The sequence below is a fragment of the Varanus komodoensis genome, unplaced genomic scaffold (assembly GCF_004798865.1).
Source record: "Varanus komodoensis strain SLA01 unplaced genomic scaffold, ASM479886v1 scaffold17, whole genome shotgun sequence".
NCBI classification, from domain to species: Eukaryota; Metazoa; Chordata; class Lepidosauria; order Squamata; family Varanidae; genus Varanus; species Varanus komodoensis.
Window position 1 is genome coordinate 8,501,387 of NW_025335505.1, and position 25,977 is coordinate 8,527,363.

The following is a 25,977-nucleotide window of genomic DNA, read 5'->3' on the forward strand; positions in this document are numbered from 1 at the left end:
TTAGTGGTTGTGATTGCAGGGAGGAGCAAAGTGGAAGTGAACAGGCTGCTTGTATTTCTGTGCTGTTCATACATAGTGTTGTTGTTGTCGTCGTTAATATCCTGTCTTTTTCTGTCAAGGAACTCAAGGTGGCTGAGTGGGGACTAGAACTCAGATCTCCTGAGTCCCAGTCCCGCACTCTGAACCACTGCACCACAATGGCTCTCTAGTAAGTTAATCAGTTCAGGAGAACCCTGGCATATTGTTCCAGTGAATACAACCTGTACTTGATACTCTAGGGCTTGCATACACCTACAATACTTAATTGCAGAACTTGGATCTGTAGTGCATTTCTGGATTATTACTCTCAAACACAAGATGGCTCTTAGTGCTAGCAGCCAGAAAGACATTTTGCATCTCTCCTGGCTTCCGTGCAACCAAATTTTTGTGGTAAAGAGATGGCAGAAGAAGCAGTTGGAAAACCATGGGTTACAAATGGAAGCCAACAACATCTGGACCCCCAGAAATATTGCCAGAATATTGTACAGTATAAGTCCTGTCTGGAAGCAACTTTTAACTACCTATGTGTAGTGTTCAGCATGTGCAGAAAACTTTCTCAGTATTCCCTGGAACACAGTCCTTTCACACGGGCCAGTATTCTTTTAATATTACAGATGTCAGGAGGTTCGAGTTTAAAGAGCAACACAGCTAAGGCTACTCAGTGAGTTCATAGCTGAGCTTAGACTTGAGTGTCTTCTATCTTGTATCTCTTGCTCTTAACTGCTAGTACAGGAATACACTTAGGTCACCACTAGTGTATCTTGATGAGTGATTATAACCTACCCTGTCTTACTAGATCTAGTTTTCCTCACTTATATGCAAAGGCCTTCTCCCCAACATAAAACAGAAATCAAATAGTACTACTAAAATGCAGTTGTTGCACTGTGTTCATTTTTCACCATTTTCGTTCTGGTTTTCTGCTCTTTTCAAACTAGGCTGCCTCTGTTGCATAAAATAGAAAGGAATGTAATCCTATCATATTATTATGTAAAATGTAAGGATGTAGTTTAGAAAAGAAAGGGCTAGATGTGCCTTATTTAAGGTGCAGTGTGCCCTTTTTGCTGTGTAATTACAGTTAATTCTGCTTCTGTGGTAACTTCCCTATTTAATGTTAGCTCTCTTCTAACAGTCTTCTAACAGATACTCAAATTGGTTTTCCCTTTCTGTACTTCCTAATGAGAGTGGCTATTCCATACTCATTTGAATGAGGAAGGTAATATGAAGGCCACTGCATTTGACTAAAGCACTCTTGACCAGTGTTTCAATATGTAGAAGGACAGGAATAGTGATTCCAAAATTGTGGATTTGCCCTTTTAAAGTTAGGTCTTCTGTAAGTCTTGGCAGTACTTCAGAGTGTTGGTGTTGTAACTCAGATTAAGTTATACATGGAGTCTTAGTGCAAATTGTCCTTTTGTACCATTGAAATCCTTGTGATACATGGCTGTCACTGCATAGCATATGCAAATATATGTTGGCATCCACATATATTGAGCAACAGAAAACTGCCACCATTGTATAGTAGTATTAGATAATGAAGGCATTGCAAAACTGAATGACCAGGAGGAGGCAATGATGTGTTACTAGTACCTAAAAATTATATTAAGGGGACTGCTGCTTCAGTATATAGCAAAATAGTTAAGTATTGAATAGACATATGTTAAATTTTGGAAATGTTTGTGAACTGCTGAACATCTTTGCATTTCTAATTTGTATTTCAGCTGTACATATTCAGAAGATAATGCTGAAAGGTGTACCAAGAAAAAGATCTGACAAGCATCTGGAATATACATTTAAAGTAAGCTTCAGTCTGTGGGCTATAATAGTAGTAATGCATTTCAAAATTATTTAGGTGTAGAATATTGGCATACAGATTGTGTTGGCACATAATAAATCATAGTTTCACACTGTGTGCACAAGTAGAAAGGGACTGGTGCAAAGTACCAGGCTCGCTTACTCCCTGCTCCTCCCACTAGGGCAGAAGGAGGTGTAAGACAGGATTCCTACTTTACTTTAGTCAAGTCCTGGCTTGTTACATGAATTCAGAATGTGGGTTAAAATAAATCATAGTTTAAGCTGGACAGAATCATAAACCCATGGATTGTTTTTGAAATTGTGCAGAGTTTATCTTAAACCACATTTCCATAATGTGTAATGACAAGCCAAAAATTAAACTAATCCCTGATTTATTTGTACTTCCAGCCATGAGGGGGAAGAAAAGTCTTTGGACTGCCTTCCACTTATGTGCATAGCACTAAATCATAGTTTAGCAGTGGGTGTGAAACGTTCAACACACTCATGGCACTTTCGCAAAAGCTAGTTTTCAGCATGCCTATAGTCTAGCTATTTCAGATTGATGCTAATAGCATGAAGTTAGATCTCTGTGTTGTTTAACATTATAGATAAGGTGAGTTGCTTGTAACTGATACTACTTCTGAATGGTGTATGTTGCTGTACTGAGCTTTGTACCAATGAGAATTCCAGGAAAAGCAACCTCTGTACTCTACCAGAAGAATAAAAAATATTTTAAAAGCTGTAGGCTATGCAGGGAGGCACTGTAGCTCATTCAAAATGGCTTCAGGTTTTCTTTTGTGCTTTGTAAAAAGACATCAGGCTCCCTCTTGTGTTCTGTCAGTATTTGTTTTATTTAATACTTAAGTGCCACTTAATAATAAAATTTCTAAGTGCTTTACATATAAAAACATTAAAAATCAAAGCTTAAAATACACTATTAAAAGCAGTTTCTGTAAGAGCAGTACAAACAAATGAAACAGAGCAGTATCATAATTAAGTGCAAGCCAGTGAAAGCCTGCTTGATTAACTGTTTACAGGAAGGTTTTAAACCAATTTCTTTCTTGCAAACTGCCATTATGAGTGTATTCCAATGAGAAATCCTGCTTCGTAGCTGTTCCTGCCAACATTCTGTTGATCACAAAAGGACCAACAATCTCCTCTGAGTATCTTAAAGGTCCACTGCTTATATATAGGGGCAGGAAGTTTGCTGGGTGTCATGGTCCCAAGTTCTTTAGGGCATTGTTTGCCAACAGCATAACCTTAAGCGTAGCTCAGTAAATAATAGGCTGCTAGTACAGTTCTTTTAGCATGGGTGTGAGTATATTTGGCTGCCTGACCAAGCACACTAAGGGCTACTTTTTGCACTGGCTGCAGCTTTGAAACCAGGCACAAGGGCAGCTCCACAGAGAGTGCATTACAGTAATCCAATCATGAGGTTACCAATGCATGAACCACAGTGGTTAGGCTTTCTCTGTCCAGGAACAGATGATGATGTTGTTCCAGTTGAAGTTGATAACGGGTGCTGTGAGCCACCAAAGTCACCTGGGGACTGACAGAAGTATGCAGGAATACCCACAAACTAACAGTACTTTAGTGTTGCAGATTGGAGGGGAGGGGTTGTTTGCGATACACATGTACTACTTTGCCCGTCATTTCTTACCTGTAATTCCAACTTTCAGTAGGTACAAATGGGTCATACATATTTTGGCTCAGTACTGCTGGAAGCAAAGAAGCTGGGCTTTGCTAGCTAATAAGAACAATGCATGGCAATCAAGCCTAGCCAAAGCTTATGGAAACTTGGCCTAATATACACTAAAATGGTAGCATCAGTAAAAGCTTTCTTGAGTGCAAAGTAAGATGCAAGAGAAGATATTGGGCAGCTTCAGGATATATAAAAGTAAATGGGTACTACTGCATAGATAAAATCTGGTTAAAATACCTTACCTGATCAAGCAATGATGAGCAGTGCATAGATTCACAAAATTGGACCCTACATAGAAATGACAGCTCTTGAGTTATTTTAGCAGTTTGTAAATGCTGGGAACGATAGATGGCAAAAGAAGAAGGGGGCGGCAGAGGATGAGGTGACTAGATGGAGTCACTGAAGCAGTTGGTGTGAGCTTGAGTGGACTCTGGGGGATAGTGGAAGACAGGAAGGCCTGGAGGAATGTTGTCCATGGGGTCGCGATGGGTTGGACATGACTTCGCGACAAACAACAGCAACAAAATATATTTTGTTGCAGTAGTAAAAACTTCAAAATATTGTTGAAAATGCCAGCTTGATGCCAAAGCTCCAAAATATTCTAAAACTGGTAAAAACAGTGTTTTCTGTTCCCTGATTTTTATTATTTTCAACTACTTGCTGCATATATAAAGACTTTCAGTCCTTGGTGCATATTTCAAGGAATTTATTTCAGTATGCCAGGTTTAGAAGGTAAATCTGAAATAAGCCAGCTTTAGAATGGGATCCAAAGTTGCATCTCTCTCTGTTCTCATATATTGAATGGTATAGAAACATGAATAAGATTATGATGCAGCAGCAGCATCTACCATATTCCATGGTCCAGTAGTATAAAATGTATCATGCTAGTCTGTGAGAACTAAGTGTTGCTATATAATTTATTTTTTCTGATCAGGTGATTTGGTCAGATCATTCTACATCATACGTAACAAAAACACACCAGGAACTTCAGGAATTTCTATTAAAAGTAAGTATTCAAAAGAAATTGAATAATGAAAATAGGCAACTAGTTACAGTGTGGTATCTTAAAAGTACAATGCTAGTTTCAGTGCTGGATCAGTAAGTTTTACCCAAAAAGTTGTCGATCCAGCGATTACCTTGTTCACATGACCGGAAAACTCAGCTTCATTTTCTTAACAGTCTGCTATTTCATTTACCTGTAGGATTTGTCATATTGTGTGAACCAAGGTGACAGGAATTATATGAAGGTCGACAGCTGGTGCTTATTACACAGTGCAGACCACTTTAATAAGATTAGCTAGAAAGTGATTTCAAATTGATGAGTAATAACAACTGTACCTTTAGATAAATGTTCCTTGTTTCATTTATAAGTATATAGGTGCATGGCTCAGTTGTATTCAGCCACTCCATAAGAAAGCAGTTTGGGCTTTGGAGAAAGGATGATAGCATGGAATGTGAGAGCTTGTAGAGATATTTATTACAAAACAGGAGACATCTGTATTGTGAATGCAAGTTTAATGACAGTTGGAAAAGAGTTTTCCATGGTATAGGAATCATGATGTGATGAGGTAGGGGCATTTCTCTTTTGTAACTGAACTGGTTTTTGACTGATTGTGATGTAGGGAGAAATTATCAATTTGGTGATCACTATAAGATTAAAAGTGTTAGTTGTCACTATTTTTCATCACAGTATAGCTGATACGAAGGTGACATCTCTTGATGCTCTTAGGAAATTTGTAATAATTTTCTAATAATGTATTCATAAATTCTTGAAACCAATCTTTATAAAAAGTCAAGTTAATTAACAGTGCTCTTGTTCATTGTAACTTTGGCTAGTTCACGATAAAAATGTGTGGGAAGCATAGTAATAGAAGGAAATAAAGAGAAAACCAAGTGTTTTGAAAGGTGTCCCAGCTCGTGTGAAAAGGAGAAGAAGCAGGGGCAGTTGGCTGCTTTTGTATATAAAGTGGTGCACCATTTAGGCTGGCTCCCGTTCTGCCTGGGAAAGAATAGAGAAGTGGAGCAGAAGAAGGTAGTGCAGTCTACCTCGGGATAATGCTCCCAGTTCACCTTTCCCATGGGTTACTGGTCTTCCACAGGGGAAAAAAATGGGAAAAACCTCAAAACTACTTCTAGCATAGATCATCAAGTACAATTAACTATTGCACAGTATGCATAGTATGATGGCTTCTTCCTTGTATAAAAAGAGATCTACCTTCTATTAGAGAATGGCTAAGGGCATAAGGGAAGGTCTCTGGACATAGGCATTATTAACTGAGAGGCCAGAACATATGAATGTGGGAAGAACAGGTGGAAATTTGACTCCTCATGCAGACCACATGGGAAGAACCATACTGGCTGCTCTCTGAGGTTTGAAGTCACCTTGGAGAACAGTTTGGTGGCAGGATAGGAAAGAGGCTGTAGAGGCTAGGTATGAGCTATTCAGCCTCATCTGCTGCAGTGCCAATGTGAAATGGGGGAAAGAAGCCCATCCATTGAAAAATACAGGGTGGGAGGACAAGGGAACAAAGATGACCCTGTTCCAGCCCCTGCCCTACATTGCCTGATTGGAAGTTTCCAGTCTGGGGACTTGCAGTCAGTAAGGGTACTGTCTGTAGGATTGCTTGCTAACTATGTTAACACCTTTTTCTTATCTAAACCAAAAAGCTCATGAGTATTTCTGTCAGGAAAGAGGGATGGTCTGGTAGTGCTGATACAATAAGAAATAGATCTTGCAGTTTCAAATACTTTTTTATGACTACCTTAATAGAGATTTCTTTTATTTGCCAATAATTAACATTATGCCTCTTATCAGCTTCCAAAGGATCTTTCTTCAGAAGCATTTGACAAGACTATTTTAGGAGCATTAAATCAAGGGTTCCAGAAGCAAGAAGAAAGGCGACACCCAGACTTAGAACCTATGATAAGGTAAAACTCTGAGCAATTAATAAAATTCTTATTACTGGAGTACTTAATTTGACTTGTTTTTGTAGTTTCCATATTGTGTATGTAATTAGAGATCTACATAGACTGCTTCCCTATACCAGATTGTATTATTGGTTGATCTACTTCAGTATTATCTGCATCAACTGGTACTGCTTTTCAGGGTTTCCAGTTGATGTCTATCCCAGCTCTACCTGGAAATGCTAGGGATTGAACAAGGGATCTTTTGCATACTGGGCAATAAGTAAGAAATCAGTGAGCTAGTATATCTGTAGCTACTTCTTTCAACTCAAACTAATATTTACAGAATTCTGAGTGTTGGGTTTCATCTTCCCACTCTTTTATTTGAAGGGGGGGAAGAAAAATATTGCTATTCTTCATTTGAAGAGCAGTGCTAAACAAGAGAGCAGTAATTGCTTTAAATAGTTTCCCCCACTTTCCATCAGCCCTGGTCAAGAGAGCCAGTGATCAGGAATACAGGTAGTTTTGGTTCAAAACACCTGCAGGATTCAAGTTGGTGTAGATTAGCTTAAAATATCAGGAACTTAGAGGGGTGGCTTAGTAGTGCACATGGGAGTTGCCTACAGGGTAGTTCCCATATTCCTGGTTATGTATTTCTACTCAGGGATAAACTAACAAAAATCCCTGGGGGAATGGCAGAGTCATTTTACACATGTGTAAAACTGTACCCCTAAACTTCATATTCAGCTGAAAGTGCATAAGAATATGTATAGAATTGTTCTTGCCTCCCCTTTGGGGCATAGTAGTTCCATTATCACCTACCAGGTGGCTTAGATACAATACTTGCAACGTGCACATGTACAACCCATGTTCATGGACCTAAACCACATGCTGTTCAACCCATAGGAGAGCAGTGCAGGTTGCACTGTAGTGTATTAGAATTCATTCTCTTTGGCACTCTACAGATTTATTAGTTTAGAAACAATACAGTAAACTACAATTCAGGTTCATAAAACCACACCAAAGCGTTAAATGAGAGCCAGTGTTTAACCTTGACCAAGTGTCTGACAGAATAAAAATATTCGGGATTCCTTAAAAGCCAGAAAGTCAAAGAAAGCATTTGGGGAGAAGGTAATTTCAGAGATGTGGAACTGATGTTTTATCTGACACAAAAATGCTCAGAGCACAGAAGTAGGAAAGACTAATCTTCCTCTTCTGGCGAGCAAGCCTGATCTCTCCCAAAATCTTAGTTTCATTCAGCCTGAGCCAGTATCAAGTGTGCATGTAACAGATATTCATATGTGTATTCCTTGGAATATACTTTAGCTGTCTGTTATGTGTATATGTGGTGCCAAATGTGTAATGTATGAAGCTGTCCTTTTTTGGGGGCAGAATTTGTTTCCCTCTGCACCCCACCCCAAATAGGGTATGGATTGGAAAGGGATGAGGTCAGGTTAACTGTTAACTGGTCCTGCTTTTAGGGACTTACTCGCACATTTGCCATATACTTGTTTGAGTTGAAGTATTTGTTAAGTTAATGAAAAAGTAACAACTCAAATTAACCTTGGTTGGATTTTAAAAAATATAATGTATTTCCATATATTTTAGGCAGCTGTTTTCAACTACATCACAAGCTTTTCTGCAGAATCAGAGAGTAAACAGCTTCTTTCAGTCTCTGTCCTCTGAATCTTTGCATGCTCACAGTAAGCAATTTCTAATTTTTATAATTGTATTATGAACTCACCTGCAGTGATTAATGAATCAAATGGACTGATTCATTTTAAAAGACCTTGGCATTGTCTTCAGTGACTGAGAGTTAAATCCAAATTATTCACTTTGACTTGCATTGTAGATCAGCCAGTATGCGTTGGCAAATATTCACCACATCGGTCTGAGGATAGCTGTTTTGTGTTGTATCCAGTGGTTGCACAAGCAGAAGGCAATTTGTGTGGACACTCTTTCTGCTTTCCACCTTCAGCCACCTGTATCCCAAAAACTTTCTGCAGAGGTGGGAGTGTTCCCAAACCATTGGTTGGTTGGTGCAAGACTGCAGTAGGAGGATGGAATTGCCTACAATTTGGGGGAGGATTGTGCAGGGAAGAGGAAGATCAGTTGGACACAATGCCTTCCATTGGGTACAGTCACATATTTTGAATGCTATGGGTGGAAAGCCCTTATTTCCCACCCTTGACACAGAGGGACACGTGGCCCTCTGGATATTCTTGGACTGCAATACCCATCAGCTCTAGCTAGCATAGCCAGTGATGGGAGTTGCAGTCCAGCAATATTTTGAGAGCCTCACATGATCTATGCCTTTTGTTAACAAACAATACAGGGCATATTCTACTTAAAGCCATATTTTATTAGCATCTGGTACTTGGCTTTAGTAAATGCAATCATGTACTTTATCGGCACAGTTAATGGGTTCTGCCTACCACATCTCTTTAGAGCCCAAACCAGAGTTCTAACTCTTGGGTGATTCTTGATGATTATGTACTTACTTCTGAACGCCTTAGAAAGCAGCCATTTCTTCAGTGGGTGCTATTTCATGTATACTAAAAACTTGCATTAAAATGTGCAGTGAGCTTCTCATTTCTGGCAGCCAAGTGCAAAGATCTGAGGGGATATGCAGAAATGCAGTTAGAGGCTTTCAAAAACTACTGTTTCATTATTCAAATGGATCTGTTTCCAGTGGTAGGTACATTGGAATGAGCTGTTCTAATTTAAGAGGAATTGGAATGGAAAAGATACGGAATTATCTATATGTACTTCCAGGGTGATTTGTGACCTGTAGTTTTATGTTTTCCAAAATTATTCAGTTGTCAACATAAGCTGTAAACTGATGTATCTGAAAGGTTTTCAGAATTTTATACTTGCATGTGTTGATTTGAATGAAAATCAGGTGGATCAGTAAATAGGAATATATGAAATTAATACCGAAGGCAGATGGCCTAGTAATGGAACATATTAGAATTTATTGAATTAGGCTGAAGGCCCTATCAAAATGAACAAGGTAAAAGACTTTTAAAATTCCAAACATAGAGCCATCTTATCAGCTCCTTATCAGCTTAAGATGTTGTTAGGAAAATGTAATTTTAGCTATTGTTATCTATGGTTATCCATTAATATATTATTTTCTTGTATTGCACCATACAAAATTAGTCCAGCATTAGCAATTAAGAGATTAATGCAGTTAGCAGCAAACTATGCTCAATTTGCCATAGTTTCTACTTTTTCATAATTTTCAGTAAACCTGTCTAGCTATTCTAATTGCATTTTTGCTGAAGTTTTTCACTGTTAACTTTCAGATAACTTCCAGTCTACTCTGAAGACATCTAAAATTCCAGAACTTTTCAAAGAGGACAGCTCAGAAGCTTCAAGTCAGGAGGAAGGTAAGTAGTAAGATTTTGGGGTTGTCGTTGTAGTATTCTTGTTTTTGTGAAAGCACAGAGCATCAGGGATAAAAAGCTATTAAGAAATGACACACCAAAGCATATTTCTCATAAAAATATTTGAGGCAAATTTTGGGGATAACATACTATTTTGCTCAGATACTAAGTGTCTTTATTTTGACTGTGTAGCAGTTGCACATGCCACAAAGTATACAGTGTACACACTGGGCACATTTGTCCATCATACTAATCTGCCATGTGAATAACAAACAATGGGTTGGTCTCTGAGGTTGCCCCTTCTTCCCTCAGTCCTTTATGTCATATCCCACAGAATTTAGTGGCTTGTCTCTTTTCCACAAAACTCTTTTCTCTGCAGCCACCTCTATACTGGATCCTTGGCCTGCCCGACTTATAAAAGCCAGCAAGGAAGGAATAACTGGCTAGGTCAAGGGGGTGATTCACGTCTCTTTGCAACAGGGGGTGTTCCCATGCAGTCTTAAAGAGGCAGTGGGGAGACCACTTCTGAAAAAACCCTCCCTTGACCTGGAATAGCTGAATAACTTTAGGCCAGTAGAAATCTTCCATCCCTGGACAAGGTTCTCTCATTTTGCCATTCTCTCCCAAGGCACTGTTCTCAGGAAAGTGGAAAAGTATGAGCCACTCCTTATATGGGAATATAGTGTTTTGACATTTGTCAAAATCCAGACTTCCTTTTAAAATGCAACTTTTGCCAGGGCTACCCAGGACTTAGTGACAGGGACACAGAATTATATATATATCTATGTGTCCTTATCAAAATACTCTGATTAGCCCTATAAAAACCCTTTTTAAAAGGAACCCCAGCTAAATTTAAAATGGTTGAAAAAATTGTGCAAATTTCTTTAATTTGTTTGATCAGTTGGTCAATTGTTCTTTTAAAGGAGGGGTGGCTGTCAACTTGGAGGGACTGTCAACTTGGAAATAGTGAAAGGGAATTTCTATAAAAGGAGAACGGAAAGTGGGGGAAAGCCATGGTGAGTGAAGCAGGGCTTGTGATTGTGGGGGACACAGAGCTGGGGCAGTCCTTCCACTGTGCTTCTCATGCATTAGAGTGGCAGCTGTCACTGGTGGTGGTCTGCGTGAGCCCAGCAAGCCTGGGGAAAAAAATGCCAATCTGCCAAATGACTCAGTCACTGCTTATAACAGCACATGTTGAGTTTGGTTGCCCGGGTACAGAGGACATGACACTCCATTGTGGCTTCAGCAACCCCTGGAAGAAGCCATGGATTGTCAGGGTTGCTTTATTCTCATGAATAAGCCACTCTAGTGGATGCAGTCCAGGTCTGCTCAACATGACTATTCAGTGTGGCTTGTCACCTACAGTGGGTTATCATGTCATGGAAATGTGGTAATTTTTGGTCAGAGCAACCACAAAGAGTGTGCAGTAAAGTTCTCAATTTCATCTCGGAATGCCTCCACAACTGGGGCACTGAATCACTATAATTCTGATCATTCCTGAAGGTGCTGCCTGAAGACCTCTCCACCCTTACAGTTAAAACCTGCAAGGTTCTACCCTATCTGCCATGTTACTAATACATTGATGAAACCACTTGTGAAGTTGTTCAGGAGAATGTATTAATCAGTATGTTGATAATGCCCAGTTCTTTCTCTGGATTTCTCATTCCAAGTTCTAGAAGAAAAGATGGGATTTTGAGCCAGTATCTAGACTTGGTGATAGACTTGAAGAGCCAATAAGCTCAGTCTAACAAAACACAGAAGATTACACTAATGTAATACACTCTGTTTGGGCCTGCTTTTGAAAATTGTTTAGAAGTTTCCTGCCCCAAAAGCAGCAATAAAGGCACTGGGGCACAGAGCCTCTATCTCTCTCAATTTTAAGTTTTCTCATTCCCAGTTGCTTTCCAAGATTAATTCAGATGTTAGTTTGGATCTTTAAAGCCATAAATGAACTAAGATGAAGGCACCTGAAGGCACTTCAACCACTTTCTTACTCCATAGCCACTTATACAGTGTATGGCCAGGCAGGACAGGACCTGTTGTAGTGACTCTGGGTCCCTCTGTAAGCTGCTTTTGCTCTAAAGCATAGCAAAGTTGGAAGTCAAAGCATCTTCCAATAAACAGTCTATATAAAATATGTGCAATACATATGCAGTACTTTCAAAAAAGTAGCAAGAATAGACAGGTAAAAAGGTTGGTCCTAAGCTTGAGAAGCCAGCTGGAAGGAAAAGTTCCTCAGCTTCTCCTGAAAGCTTGAAAAGTAGAGCTAAGTTAGGGAGATGCTATTGTGCTTTGTAGAGCTCCTACAGGCAGCTCATTGTCTCCTGTGAACAGAACACTTCTGGATGGACCTTTGGTCTGATCAAGTGTCGTGGCTTTTCTGTTCTTAAGATATTTCACAGTGCAAGGAAGGCAACAGATGCTAGGCCTTAACAGATGGTCTTTCTCTGTAATCTCTTGGGATTAAAATTCAGTTTGGAGGAGGATTTCTGGTTTAATTATAGCTAATTTAATCAATGTTTTTCCCCCATCCAGAAATGATACAGCACACAGTGATCCATAAGAAACATAATGGGAAATGTCCTGTAGCCAAGTAGGTGTTAAATTTAAGTTATGTGTTATTCTTTTCTGATATCAACAATTTCATCTGATACTTTGATTCCTGTCAGGAGCTTAGAAAGTCACATGTTAACCTAGGATTTAAATGAAGGGGAATAAATCAATATAGGGAAGACATAGCTGGGGAGTTCTAGGTTGCGGTGCATTGCACTGTGATCTTGGTGGTCACACACAGCTGTGATCTTAACTTGGTATTTGACATAGAAGGTGAATGAAAAAGTAGTAAAACTGAGCGTCTGGCGTGAATGGCTGTGAATGCGAATATAAAACTTGTGCTAATTTGTGGATCTGTCTCTAGTTTCAGCAGGGAGGGGAAATCAGTGCAGTACATACCTTCTACATAGATCGGTTCAAGCAGCTTGAAACAGAGTCATTTGAGGAATAATTAACATGAGCAAATGATGTTGGAAAATCTAGAGTGAACTAGTATGCTGCCGTAGCTTTGCAACTAACAGCTGTGGCTGAGTGCCTGAGTCTGTCCAGTGCTTGAAAACACCGCACCTGTCTCAACACCCAGCATTTCATCTTTTCAGCATGACTTCTGGGCCATCCCTGCCGTGGCAGCCCATATTAGTTTGGCTGTAACATTCTTTAGTCGAGCAAAACACAACAGTGCCACTGAGGCACACATACTTTCTTACACGTTTGCTAATCCATTTCATTAAGACTACCAGAAATTATGTGGGCTGCTACTAGCTTGCCAGATCGTTACAGTTAAAGGGCAGAGGGGCGGAATAGTTGTGCTGAAATAGATATTATATAGTTGGATTTAGGCAGTTGCTACTTGTCCCAAGTGAACAAATTAGTGGTGTTCGCCATTTTGTGCTAGAAAAGAAGCTGTAGCCAGAAACGTGGGCTTTGAAATCCAGCAGAAACCAGTGGCTTGAAAACAGTGCATTTTGATTTCCTTGAATGGATTTTCAAGGCTGAAGAGTCACAGAATCTTACATATCTTTATAACAGCATCGTTAATTCAAAATGTTCTTCACTGGATGGCTTTGACACAACACATTCTGAACTCAATGGTGTGGCAGACTGGAGAAGAAAAGGTTGTGCTCTTCAGCAGCATCCAGAGCATTGCACATTACTTGACCAGGTATTTTACTTTTTCATACCAGAAAGTGCATATTAGTTAATGACAACAGAACTTCATACTGGGAGACATGGTGGCTTCCAAGTCTTACTTAATTCATGGGCTTAACTTTAATACTTTTTATTTTAGCTATAGCGGTTTGTTTTGATAATTAGCTGCATTGTTTTTCACAACTTAAAGAGGGGGTGGACAACTTGTGAGCTGAGCTGGAGGTACTTGGGGCTATTTGATAAGAAAGGGCATGGGGGTAGGGGACTTGAAGTGAAATTATGACCCAGAGGTTTCTGGAGCTTTTGCATTTTTTCAAAGAAGGGCACTTAACACTTCATAATTAGGGTGTGATGTTTGACTTGAGCAGTGCTACTCGTTATCTGACTTTGAGTGCAAAGCAGTGGTGCATCAAAAATAAGTATGTAAGCCTCTGCTGTGCTGCTTTTAGACTGGATGGTGCCACTCTATGTGAAATTGAGAGTTCAGTTTGTGTGATCACCATCCCACCTTCCAGGCTCTTGGAAGAGAGAATTGGTATCTCTGAGAGGGAGATTTATCACAACAACAGTCCTCAAATGGTGATTCTGGGTGAGCACTGCCAAGTTGCAAACAGCTTCTACGTGCTTTTGAGAGGATTATGTAGGGACTGGGGTTCACTGGAATTTGAGGTGCCAAGTAAATGGCTTAACATAATTTAAAATCATACTGGTTCAGTGCTTTAGTGTCTCTTTTCAATATCAAATTAATTCGAGTTTTGCTCAGATAACTAGGAATTAATGTGAACTGTTACAGTGGTTTATTAACTACATACAGCGATAACTGGAATTCTAAACTATTTGTGCACATAAGACTATGACTGAACTGTTTACCTCACATTTTATTGTGCAAACAAACAAACTCTGCCCTGAAAATAGTAGCACCAAACTTGGCTACTCAAAAAGCAGCACAGTGGATTTTAAGGGCTGCACAGAAGGAGGGGGACTACAGCTTGCTTTGTGGTTTCCCATTGTCAGCCTTACTCTAAATTGTTAACTTTTCGACAAGTAATGCTTAGTTACCAAATGTTCATGTTGTTCCTTTGGCCAAAGTGAAATTGTTGAATTTATTTGGGCTTTGATATGGAAGTCTTCTCATCTACTATTTTATTGTCTAGCACACAGGGGAGAAGAGGAGCTTGCCTGTAATAAGCAAGAAAAAAGGAAAGCTACAACCAGAAAAGTAGGTGTTAATTTCACTTTTAAAAGAAATTAAATATTGTTTCTGTTTAGTGGAAAAATGGTTATTATAAGTAGAATCAAGTGTGCCAATTTCTGTTAATGGAAAAGTGAACCCTTTCAGGGGCATTTAAAGAATTAAAGTAGTAGTTGGTGGTTTTTTTCATTTTCAATTTTAGATTGACAAACTGAGTGGTGAGGGGAAAGTGAGGAGCTACAAATATACTAAATAGAACATAGGGTCAGGGTTGGGATTTCTTAAAAATTTCAATAACAGTTGGGCTTTGGTGCCTGCCTGCTGCACTTAGAAACACTTGAATTATCGTGGTTTTGGTTTTTTTAAAAATAATGGGTGTCTTGGTTCTGTGGCCACCCTTTGGCAAATTCCATAGGAATTTCCTGATATTCCTTTGCAATACTGGGTGTATTTTACAGTATTTGCCAAAGGGTGACCGCAGAACTTTTTCAACCACTGATTTCTATCAGTGAATCAACAGTTAAATTGAAGGTTGAAATAAACTGAACAAGTTCATGGGCTCTTTATATATTTCTGCCTTTGAAAAAGAGGGTGCAGTATAAGGGAGAGGAGGCTTTTCAAGCAAAGTTATTTCACAGCTTGAAATTTATTGATTTGTAAAATTTGTGTGCCGTCCAATTACTTGCGTCTCTGGACGGCTTACAACATAAGTAAACTGACAACCCACTCTGGCTGCAAGTTAATAAAATACAACAATAAATTACAATATCAAAACATATTAAAATATTGATTAACTAAAAAGGTCTTGACTTGGCGCCGAAAAACATATAATGACAGCGCCAGGCAGACCTCTCTGGGGAGCGCATTCCATAGTAAGGGAATGCTATTTCTGAACATGTGCAGAAGCATCATTTCAGGCTGTTGATTGATTGGGCAGGCAAGGGTTGTTGTGGGAATAAGTTTGAGAGCAGGAAGAAGAGAATATAAGCTGTTTCGAGTTCATTGAAAGAAAAAAGCAGGATATAAATCTAATAAATATATAAACTGTTCCACACTGACTCTCAAAAATTGGTTCATATATTCTCTCAAACTAGAGACAACTAGGTTGATCCTCCTGCTGCTGCTCAGTGATAGCATCCTGAGAAAACATAAGTTATGCGTTCCTGCATGGGCATTACTCTTTTGTAAGTCACCCCCCCCCCATACACACAGCCCAGCCAGTAGCTGCTGTACCACAGGTGATAATGGGTGTGACTGCTGCTTTTTTAAAAAGGCATGTGGAAGGAGGAAATTAAAAAAGAAAAGCAATGCAACTACCACAATAATAAAATGAGCCCCAGTAATACTGTAATTCACTGTTCTGTCCAAGAGGGCCTGTGAATAGTCAGACAGAATATTCATTTGTACTTCCCTTTTCCCTAGGACGGAAGGTCTCTGGAATAGATCCTGTTAGTCTACCAGTATAGGGACCTGCTGGTGGTAGATGAAACTTTTTTTGCGGAGTGGAACATGTACCTCACCTCTTAAGATATGAGAGAACAACCTTCATTTGCCAGACTCACAACAAAGTTAATGCTGTGTATTCATGGTGCACAGATGCCGACTTTCTATCTAGTAGGCTAATTAATGGTTTCCGGACACATAAAATATATAAATACATGTTGTAATTCATTTTAATGTATTACATTAATATAATTATAGTGATCACAGTAGTGATATTAAACAAGTAGCTTTAGTGCTTTAAGTCTTGCCCTACACAGCCTCTTTCCCTGAATTGCTTTGTCTTGAACCTAATGATATACCTAATTTTACCATGAGAAAATTATCCATTCCTTTTGACAAATGTTTGTTTTGTTGCACAGAGATAAAGTAAAGAGACCTGACACCAGGTTAGCTATCAGAACGAACTGCGTAAGAGTTGCAGATGCTCACAATCTTCACCCTGGAATACTAAAAGGTAAGAAACTTACTTAAGAGACTCTACTAGTACCATGGAGCTTTTCTTTAAAATCCTGTGTTAAATTATACAGAGCAATGTAATCATTCAATATGCAGTGTACTGTGTTTAGGAGTGCAGAAGCAAGATAAGAAATACTCCACTTGGAGATGTTTCTTAATCAAAATCTAGTTTCAGTCAGTAAAATGTGTACTGATAGGTTCTTCTTCTTCATAGTCTTTGTGTCATTAGTTCTACATATGGGTACTGCACCTGTACAGAGCCAATTTGGGATGGTTCAAGAACTTCACCCAGGAAACTGCTTTTCATTTCCCTCAACTCCAGTGGAGTTCTTGTACTATCTGTGTAAGCTTCAAAGGAGAAAATGAATTCCATCCGGTCCAATATTCTTCTGAGCACTAATGCTGCAGAGGCTCAGGGAACATACTGAGAGGGATCTTAGTGAACTATTCAGCTGTTTTTGTTAATGATTAAATAAGGAGGCTTTTCTTAAATAAAGAGCCCTTCCTTTTACTTTTTTCTATTTAAGAGGATAAAAGCCTGTTTTATCAGTAATCCATCTACCACTGTGCCTGTGGCATGTTCAAAAAGTGCCGTAGGGATCAAATAGGTAGAGAAAAAGTACTCCTTTTAGAAGAACCAGTGTTTGATTACCAGCCTTCTCGAAAATGGGGAATAGTGTACATAGTATGCTTTCACAGGAAAAACTCAATAAGCCTGATAAAACTGGTAATGCACTTGCAGCCTAACCCTGGAAAAAGGCACTAGTGGTCACCATAGCTTTGCATACTAACTCAGAGCTATGTTTTATTACAGTTTCACCCTTGAGTCTCACTAAAATCTCCAACTCCAGTCATCCGCTTTCAAGGCATCCACAACTAAGTGAGGTTCAAAATCACCATAGTTCCCCAACCTAGTGGCCATACTGGCCAGGGATGATGGGATTCAACCCAACATATCTAGAGGTTATATTTAGGAGTCCCAGAAGGAGCCACTGCATTAATCCTCTCCGTGAGCCTTTTCTTCTTCTGAATTAGTTGATTTTGTGTATTTGGAAGATCTGGTTTGTAATTTGTAGCCTACTTAAGAGTCCACTAGGAATTCCAGTCAGTCAAAAACAGAACCTTAACAGATTTGAACACTTGAATCATTCCAGTGATTAGGCGACTTGTGGTGGTCTGTACACATTGACCCACAACTCCTGTCAGCCCTGACCAACTTAGCCAGGAGTGTGTGACCATGAATGTTGTAGGCCAATTTCTGAGGGACCACAGATTGCCTTTCTCAAATTCTCTCTTGTTGCACTGGTCAGATCATATAATCCTTTCCAGAGAGCAAAACTGAAAGAATCAGGCACATCTGTTATGCAGAGTGTCTCTTGGACAGTTCGTTCAATTCATCAAATAGATTGTTGTCACTTTGCTACTTTTTCACACCACTTTCCTGGGACCTTAAGTACTAACAGCACATAGATTATTGAGTTAACCCTTGCTGGGGCTTCCATCCATCTTACTCCCCACATCTACTTATAGGTCAAACCCTAAGTGGCAACCAATCAGTGGATGTACAGCAAGATGATAATTCAAACAGATACTCCTGTGTGGATTCTATCTCTAGGTTTCTGCACTGAGAATTCCTGAATTTCATGGGATTTACCCCTCATATTATGGACCTGATAAACTTAGAAAGAAACTCCTGTTCTGATTGACCCATTGCTTTATGATCTATGCATTACTGCATGTTTGCCGCTCTTGATTAGAAAAACGGGTATCATGTCTTGGGACTATGAAATACCCTTCATTAAGTAAGACTTAACAATGCTCTAGAACAGATCAGTGTGAATCTTGTGTCTAAAGAACAGTCATGTTTCTAGAAAAGCATGGAGAAAGCATTTTGTGGTTACTGCATCTTCCTCTAAAAGAATTGGCCAGTATTGATGATATTCAGCAAAGAGTCTCTCTTACACTGAGAAGCAATAAATGTCCACCATATAATAGCAGTTCCACTATCTCTGCCTCTTGATGCAATGTTCCTGACATCCACTACTTCTGTAATATAAATGCAAACATTTGATCTAAATAACTAGTTCCAGAACTTGCCATTTCTGAGTTCCCACAGCACAACCACCAATTGTGCAGAACAGTCCATAGTGTAATGCCATGCCATCCAAACCCAGACTACTTCCCTCAGAATAGCTTGTTTGTTTGAAGCTACAATTGTTATGTTCATTGTCCAAACATGTGGGTGCTCTTCTTTCTTTAGTAGCTGTACAATGTAAGAAATGTCCCAAAGGTGGAAGGCTATAAGAAGTGTCAGTGCAACATCTAAAACCAGACAGTCACCTTGTTAATGGAGAAAACTACAGCCCACTTGATTTTGATGCACTGACCTTCACTATTTACTGGTGTGTTCCAGTTGAAGCTAGGCAACTGACAAAATGCAGCTGTCTGCAGTGTAGTTTATGTGCAAGCTCACCTTTTACTCTTGCTAGCTGTTAACTGACAAGGTAAGAGAACAGGTGAGATCACACATTTTTAACAGACTTAAAGTGTGTATTACAGCTATACTGAAAATTGTTGGAAAAAATAATGAAGATATATGCATACATTCCCCCCCATTTTTTAAAAAAAAGGATAATGAGCCAGGAATGCTCCAACGCATTGCTTGGGAATCAGTGGAGTTGCTGTCCCAGGCCATTGACAAAAAATGATGCACCAAATTTGTAGCAGGAAGGGTGAGATGAGGGGTTCTGCCATACAAGACCTGGAATACCAGCTGGAAGACTGTTGGGGATAGAAGGGGAAGAACAGCTCATGGAAAGCACAGTTAAATATCTGGCATACCATGTTCTGTGAACAACCCAGACACTGTGTAGCTTATTTACAAGGTGAGTTGCTGCATCAAGCAGACTTGCCCAGTGACTACAATCTTGGCATGTTCAACATTGATTGTTACCTCTTCAGCATCAAAGCCTGTGAATAGAACATAACATTTTTTACATCAGCTAGGCAATCTAGTGTACTTATGCTTTCAATCCTGTTACTTTGCATGCATAAAAAGATACTATGACTTAGCTTGCTTAGATTTTCAAAGATATCTGATTTCCAGTGGCCACCTTTTTTGTCATCTACCCTGCTTTGTTTACTTTCTTGTCTGGAAAAATTCTGGAAAACTCTAAAGCTTGCTTACAATTTGGCCTAGTAAAGGTATTTCTCCAGTAGGGAATTTGGATTTTCTTTCTTATGTTCAGCATGGCTACCTTTGCTTTTTGTTATCATTTCTAATTTCAGGAATGTCTTCCACATACAGGCAGATCCCAGGTTACGAATGAGTTCAGTTCCTGAGAAAATGGAAATTCATCTTTTAAGTTGAGTTTGTATGTAGGTCAGATCCCATATAGTTGGTCCTCCACATTCATAGGGGTTAGGAGTGCAGGACCCCTGGAAAAACTCGGAATATCTCTGGTCCTTACACCCCTTCAAATTCACCAGCACTTCGTCTTTGCACCAAAGAAATGGCAGAGAGATTTCCCTTGGATGGGCATGGCAAGAAGGCATGCTTTGGAAGCCTCCCTCTCTCTCCTTTCGCATCTCCTTTCTCTAAGGTGATGCTTTGGAGTCCCTCCCTTTCTCCCCTTTCACTTACTCTCTATGCTAAGGAAGTATTTTCCACAGTATTTTTTAAAGTAATAGGCTTCATGGCTGGTTGTTCATAACTCAGATGTTCGTAACCCAGAGACTGCTTGTGCTTTCTATCTGTGAAGTGCTCTAGTTTGGTAGGTATTGCATTTCAGGAAGAAGAGCCTTTTTGTTTGGTATGTGAATCCTAAGAATTGTCTGCATTTCTTTACCATTTCCAGCACCCCACTGAATGCTGATTGCTGTAATAAAACATCTGTTAGGAACTTGGCAAGCAAGTGATTCCCTGTTGAGTCAAAGGTTTTGCTACCCCAGGAATGATTGTATCCTCTGCATATGTTAGCAGAAACACCTCTTGGAAGGGCACACTGTCTGGCCTCTATCTTTGACCTCATCAAATATGCTCAGTACATACTCTGGAGAGCTGGCAAAGCATTTGGCAGGGTAATCCTTCACAGCCTGGTGCCTCTTAATCACTTCTTCCATGTGTCAGCAAGCTAGTTTGCTTAACTGTCATTTACATGCAACTTCTCATCTGTGCAGTTGCACACCTTTTCCTCCTTTGCTCCTGGAAGAAAAATTTGCACTTTGGAAGGAACTTTGCAGGAAGGCATTCTCCCCTCCTAAGACAGTTATAGATGATAATGCCACTTCCTTTTGACAAAAGAGGATAAAAGAGCTCACTCTCTCAATAGTGTGCTAGAATGTTTCTGGAGTTGTCTCTACTGAATAGTAGAGACAATACTTAAACAGTAGCCAGTGCAACTCTTTTCCAGGCCAGTATGATGGGGGTATTCAGAGTTCATGAGCAAGACTATTTCCAAAATTGCATGGGCTAGAGCAGTGATGGCGAACCTTTAAGAGACCAAGTGCCCAAACTGCAACCCAGAACCTACTTATTTATCACAAAGTGCCAACACTGCAATAAAACCTGAATACTGAGGTTTTAGTTTAGGAAAAAAACCAACCCATACATTAGCATCTTTTGTCTTAAAAGAAAAACACAATAACAGAGAGAAGCCATGTTCACATTCAGCGCCCCCAAGTTGGGGGACGCCGGGCTTGCTTGCGCCTGGGCACGCGCACTCCCTCCATTCTTGCCTCCAAACCAGCCAATGGGAATGCCACAGGAGCTTCGGCGGCACTTGAAAGTTTACTGGAGGGGCAGAATGGAGGGGAGAGATACCTAAACTAAAGGTGAGGAGAGGCTATCGCTGATCCCTTCCACACTTACTTGGAATCTTCCTCGAGGCGCTCCCACGGCACTGCCAGGCCTTGGCAAGTGGGGTTCGGTGCAGAGGGGAGTTCCCACCACACGCCCACTACTCTCGCTTTGCAGCAGTTCCATCCTCCACTTTTCCTCGTTTTGGCCTGCCTCCCCAGGAAGTGCCATATCAATTCCGGGCACCCTCTCTCTCCTCCTCCTTGCTCCAGCTGCTGGTCTGCCACCTCAACCCCATCGCTCGCTCCTTTCACCCAGCTTCCCCCCTCTGCAGCCACCGGCGCAGGAGCCCAGCCCAGGAGCGGGCGCACGGCTACCTGGCTGCGCCTGTAGTTACTGAGTGGGCAGGGTCCCGCCACTGCACTAGGAGGGCGGCTTGGGCGGCCGCTCACATGCTGTGGGCCGGGAAGAGGAGGAGGCCAGAGGAGGGCGCCACTGCCAGCACTCGGCACACCCATTCACTGCTCGCCCACTCCCTTGTGCACCTGCCTCTGACCACCTGTTCAACGACGCCTCTTCCAGCGAGTTGTGGCTAATGAGTGACGTTGTCGCCTGACGCCATTACTCTTTCCGAATGCGCATGGCTGCTGGAGCAATTTGGCTCGCATGCCAACAGAGAGGGCTCTGTCTGCCAGCTGTGGCACACATGTCATAGCTTCACCATCACTGGTCTAGAGTCTAAATAATCATGCATTGATCATGCACCCAAGAAAAGCTTTTTTATCCTTGAACATGAGCTGTACATCTCAGTCGCACTGTTGTTGCAACAAAGTGAATTATTATAGGTTAAGGAAGATTGGCTGTTTGAATAGAAGTCAAAAATCCCATCATGCATGTTCAAGTTTCCTTTATCTAATGTAGTTCTTGGAATCTCATTCATAGATTCTGTGTTATTGCAACTGCACTCTTGTGCAGTCTTAAGGGTTTTCATCCTCAACAATTAGAGTATAATTATTGTTTTGAAAGTTACAGTGTTAAGTAGAACTATGTTCAGAGAGCTGCACACTTTGGTGTTTAGGTAGCAGGTAAAAGATACAGAAAGATGCACATTAATATGCATACTAGTTGATGGTGTTGAGCAGTAACCTTGCTGATGTGAAATCTCTTCTAGATTCAAATTTAGACATTGTAGTTGGACATGACACATGTGGAGAAACCTCTTCAGAGAGTTACAGTTCTCCTTCTAGTCCACGGCATGATGGAAGGGAAAGCTTTGAAAGTGAAGAAGAAAAAGACAGAGGTTGGATTTGTGTATTTTAAAATAATATGAATATGTAGAATTCCTTTAGTGTGCTTCTCCTGTCATTTGGATTGGTGTACCCAGGTATTAGACACCAGGAATAGGCTTAGCAACCATAGTGACAACAAGTTGGTATGTTATAAATTCTACAAGAAGATTCAGATTCTGGATCCTCTGCACGGTGCGAGAGCCTTACTCTTAATTCCACATTCACTCTTTGATCCTACTAGGGAGCCCATCCCTAAATGAATAATATATTTGCAAAAACTGCAGTACCTCTTCAGAAATGTTCAGAGCATCATACTACAATATAGCATGCAATCAACCTTGCAAATTCCTAAATACTATATTTCCTTAGCTATGTAAGCATGTTCAGAGTGGCTTCAAACATTTCTTTTGAACCCATAAATCAACAGGTGGCCATTCTAATTAGTTACATCCTTTACATCTATCTTATAGATCAATAGATCTTTACTCTTCAACAGTAAGAGCTCTTGCTTTATGTTTTTCTTATAATGTAAGTTCAATTTATAATGTGAACATTGATTTTGTCAGAGGTGGGCCTTTAACCCTTCTTCCATACTGATTCTGATCTGCTTTGCCTATTCTTGGATTGATGTAACTTCTAGTTTGAATTTAGTTCACACATTACAGTCTACTGTGGCTTAATTTATTTACATGGGCTGTTGCATTGTGCCAGACATCCAGCTTCCTTTGGCTTGCTGTGCCATGCAAACCCAGGCAGCAGAGGTTGTTTGTGGGTTACTGAAATACTTTTAGTAAATTACATTTATACCCTGCCTTTGTGAGGAATCCAATGCAACTTAAATAGTCCTTCTCTCCTCCATTTTATCTCGTGGCTTATTTAAACATTATTTGAGGGTTGTCTAACCATCAAACAAGCCCTGCCCCCTGGGTGGGCACCCAGCATAATGCAACAGCACCCATGGGTAAATTAACAAGTATCAGTGATTGCTGTGATATGCAAGCATTAACATTATGTATTACAAGCTTTAAAAATTGGGCTTTTCAATACTACTTCAAAAATTTTACTTTGTTTTCAGTGATTTGAAAACATTGTTTTTGTGTATCTCTACATAACTATTTTGTAGCTTTCTCATTTAAAAATTAGCTCATCCATGGAGGATAAGGCCATCAGAACCGATGGATTCCTGTAAGCAAGTAATGGGAAATTGAAATCAGTGTAAATTAGAGTCTTAATCTTTTTTCCCTGTACTACTGTAGAATTCACCTTGTGGTACTTGCTCATGGGAAAGATGGGTTTTAGAAACTTGATTATTTAATGATGCCCTATTTTCCATAGACACAGACAGCAATTCTGAAGATTCTGGAAACCAAAATGTGATGAGGTTTACTGGTTATGGTTCTGCAGACCTCAAGCCACCTGCACAGATTTCAGTGAGATCAGACAATCAAAATATCGCAGAAGATCCCTTGAGTTCGCAGTTCCAACACATTTCTTTTATGCCTTCTCTTCACTGCGTGGTGCTCAATGGTGCACAGAAGACTGAAGCGGTAGTTCCACCACCCATTTCTGCTGATGGAAAAACATTGGGAATGGTGGTTGCAAATTCAGCTCCTGTTGGAATAGGTTCAGCTGGTGAATCTGAGAAACATGTTGAACTTCTGTCTTCCCATTTGCCAGCCACTTTCCTTACACCCACGGTCCAACCTGGTAATCCTGCGTTGCACTTGGCAATACACAGAATGAAAATATCTTCACAGGCATCATCCGAAAGTTGTGCAGTTAGTGGACCACAACAGCAAACGGGAAACTTAAATATTGGATCACCAAACACTGCCTTCATTTCAGTGCACAACCCAGGTAATTTCCCAGGATCCACAGTTCCTACTACAGATCCAGTCTCCAAACCTGCGTCCCATATGATGGGCCTAAATCAAATGGTGCCTCATGTTGACGGAAACACAGGCGTGATCCCTCAGCCTCCCAGTCTAAAAGTAGTTGTTCCTGCAGCAGGTCTCTCCACAGCACTTCCACCAGCTCCTTTTACTGTACCAGTGACTCTTCATGCTACCAGTGTATTGCCCAATCAAAGTACAACTGTCCTGAATACTGTGGCGTCAACACCACCACCACCATCTGGTTTGTGTGTGAGTCAGGTCCAGCCTACTGTTCCTCCTGCAATACCTACCCACACACCAGGTCCTGCACCCAGCCCAAGCCCTGCTTTAACACACAGCACCGCACAGAGTGACAGCACTTCTTATATTAGTGCGGTTGGAAATACTAATGCTACTGGCACTCTATTGTCTCCACAGCAGTTGGGGTCTGGGCCTTGTGGGTCTTGTGGTCGCAGATGCAGCTGTGGGACCAATGGAAATCTTCAGCTTAACAATTACTATTATCCTAACCCGCTTCCTGGACAAGTCTACAGAGTTTCACCCATCTTCCCTCTTCCATCGTTTTGCAATGGTAGCTACCTCAACCAAGCACATCAAACCAATGGAACACAAATTCCGTTTTACTTGCCTCGGGGCCCGTATGCAAATGGGATGATGCATGACCCAGTAATAGGGAGCCAAACCAACTATGGTGTGCAGCAAATGCCAGGATATGGGAGGTTCTATTCTATGTATCCAGCTCAAAATGTAGTTGCCAATACTAATGGATCAGGTCCCAAGAAGAATGGGAATGTGTCCTGTTATAATTGTGGTGTTAGTGGCCACTATGCACAGGACTGTAAGCAGTCGTCTATGGAGGCCAGTCAACAAGGTAATCCTAACTCCCAACACAGTTGCTTCTAAGTTCACTTATCTTCTGTTACTGACCGTGCTGTCCCCATTCTGCTCTCTGTGAATTGTATGATTGTGTGTATGTGGGCGTGCAGGATTGACTGTAAAATCATTTAGTAGTTTGTAATAGGGCCAGATAGTTACAAGCGAATCGGGCCATAGGGCAGTGATGAGCGGGGAAGCAACCCTAGCGCATTTCCCTGGATTTTTAGAATTTGTGCTGCCAAAATGTGACTGTGTCTTGTCAATGCTACATTTCAAAGCAGTCAGACAAAAACTTCTTCACTTTTAAAACTCATAATTCACACATGCTGTATATGTTCTGTGCTTCATTAAAAATGAGCAGGTCATTCATTGTACCTGTGCATAGCTAGAGCTTGTTTTCTCTCTTCTTCCCTACAAATGTGACTGACCAGAAACATTTGA

The 25,977-nt window shown here is 40.4% G+C and overlaps 1 protein-coding gene across 3 annotated transcripts in view; it reads left to right on the forward strand.

Annotated features, from left to right (window-relative positions):
• ZCCHC2 (zinc finger CCHC-type containing 2) overlaps nt 1-25,977 on the forward strand; it is a 64,380-nt gene that overhangs the window by 6,359 nt on the left and 32,044 nt on the right. For 2 of the 3 annotated variants that reach the window (XM_044426492.1, XM_044426491.1), the window contains exons 3-13: nt 1,758-1,834; nt 4,467-4,538; nt 6,348-6,460; nt 8,045-8,139; nt 9,745-9,828; nt 12,361-12,418; nt 13,408-13,540; nt 14,682-14,746; nt 16,582-16,676; nt 22,648-22,776; nt 24,101-25,531. In XM_044426492.1, coding sequence (XP_044282427.1) covers nt 1,758-1,834; nt 4,467-4,538; nt 6,348-6,460; nt 8,045-8,139; nt 9,745-9,828; nt 12,361-12,418; nt 13,408-13,540; nt 14,682-14,746; nt 16,582-16,676; nt 22,648-22,776; nt 24,101-25,531 — 2,352 coding nt within the window. The remainder of the gene's footprint in view (nt 1-1,757; nt 1,835-4,466; nt 4,539-6,347; nt 6,461-8,044; nt 8,140-9,744; nt 9,829-12,360; nt 12,419-13,407; nt 13,541-14,681; nt 14,747-16,581; nt 16,677-22,647; nt 22,777-24,100; nt 25,532-25,977) is intronic. The other variant, XM_044426493.1, reaches the window with a different exon arrangement.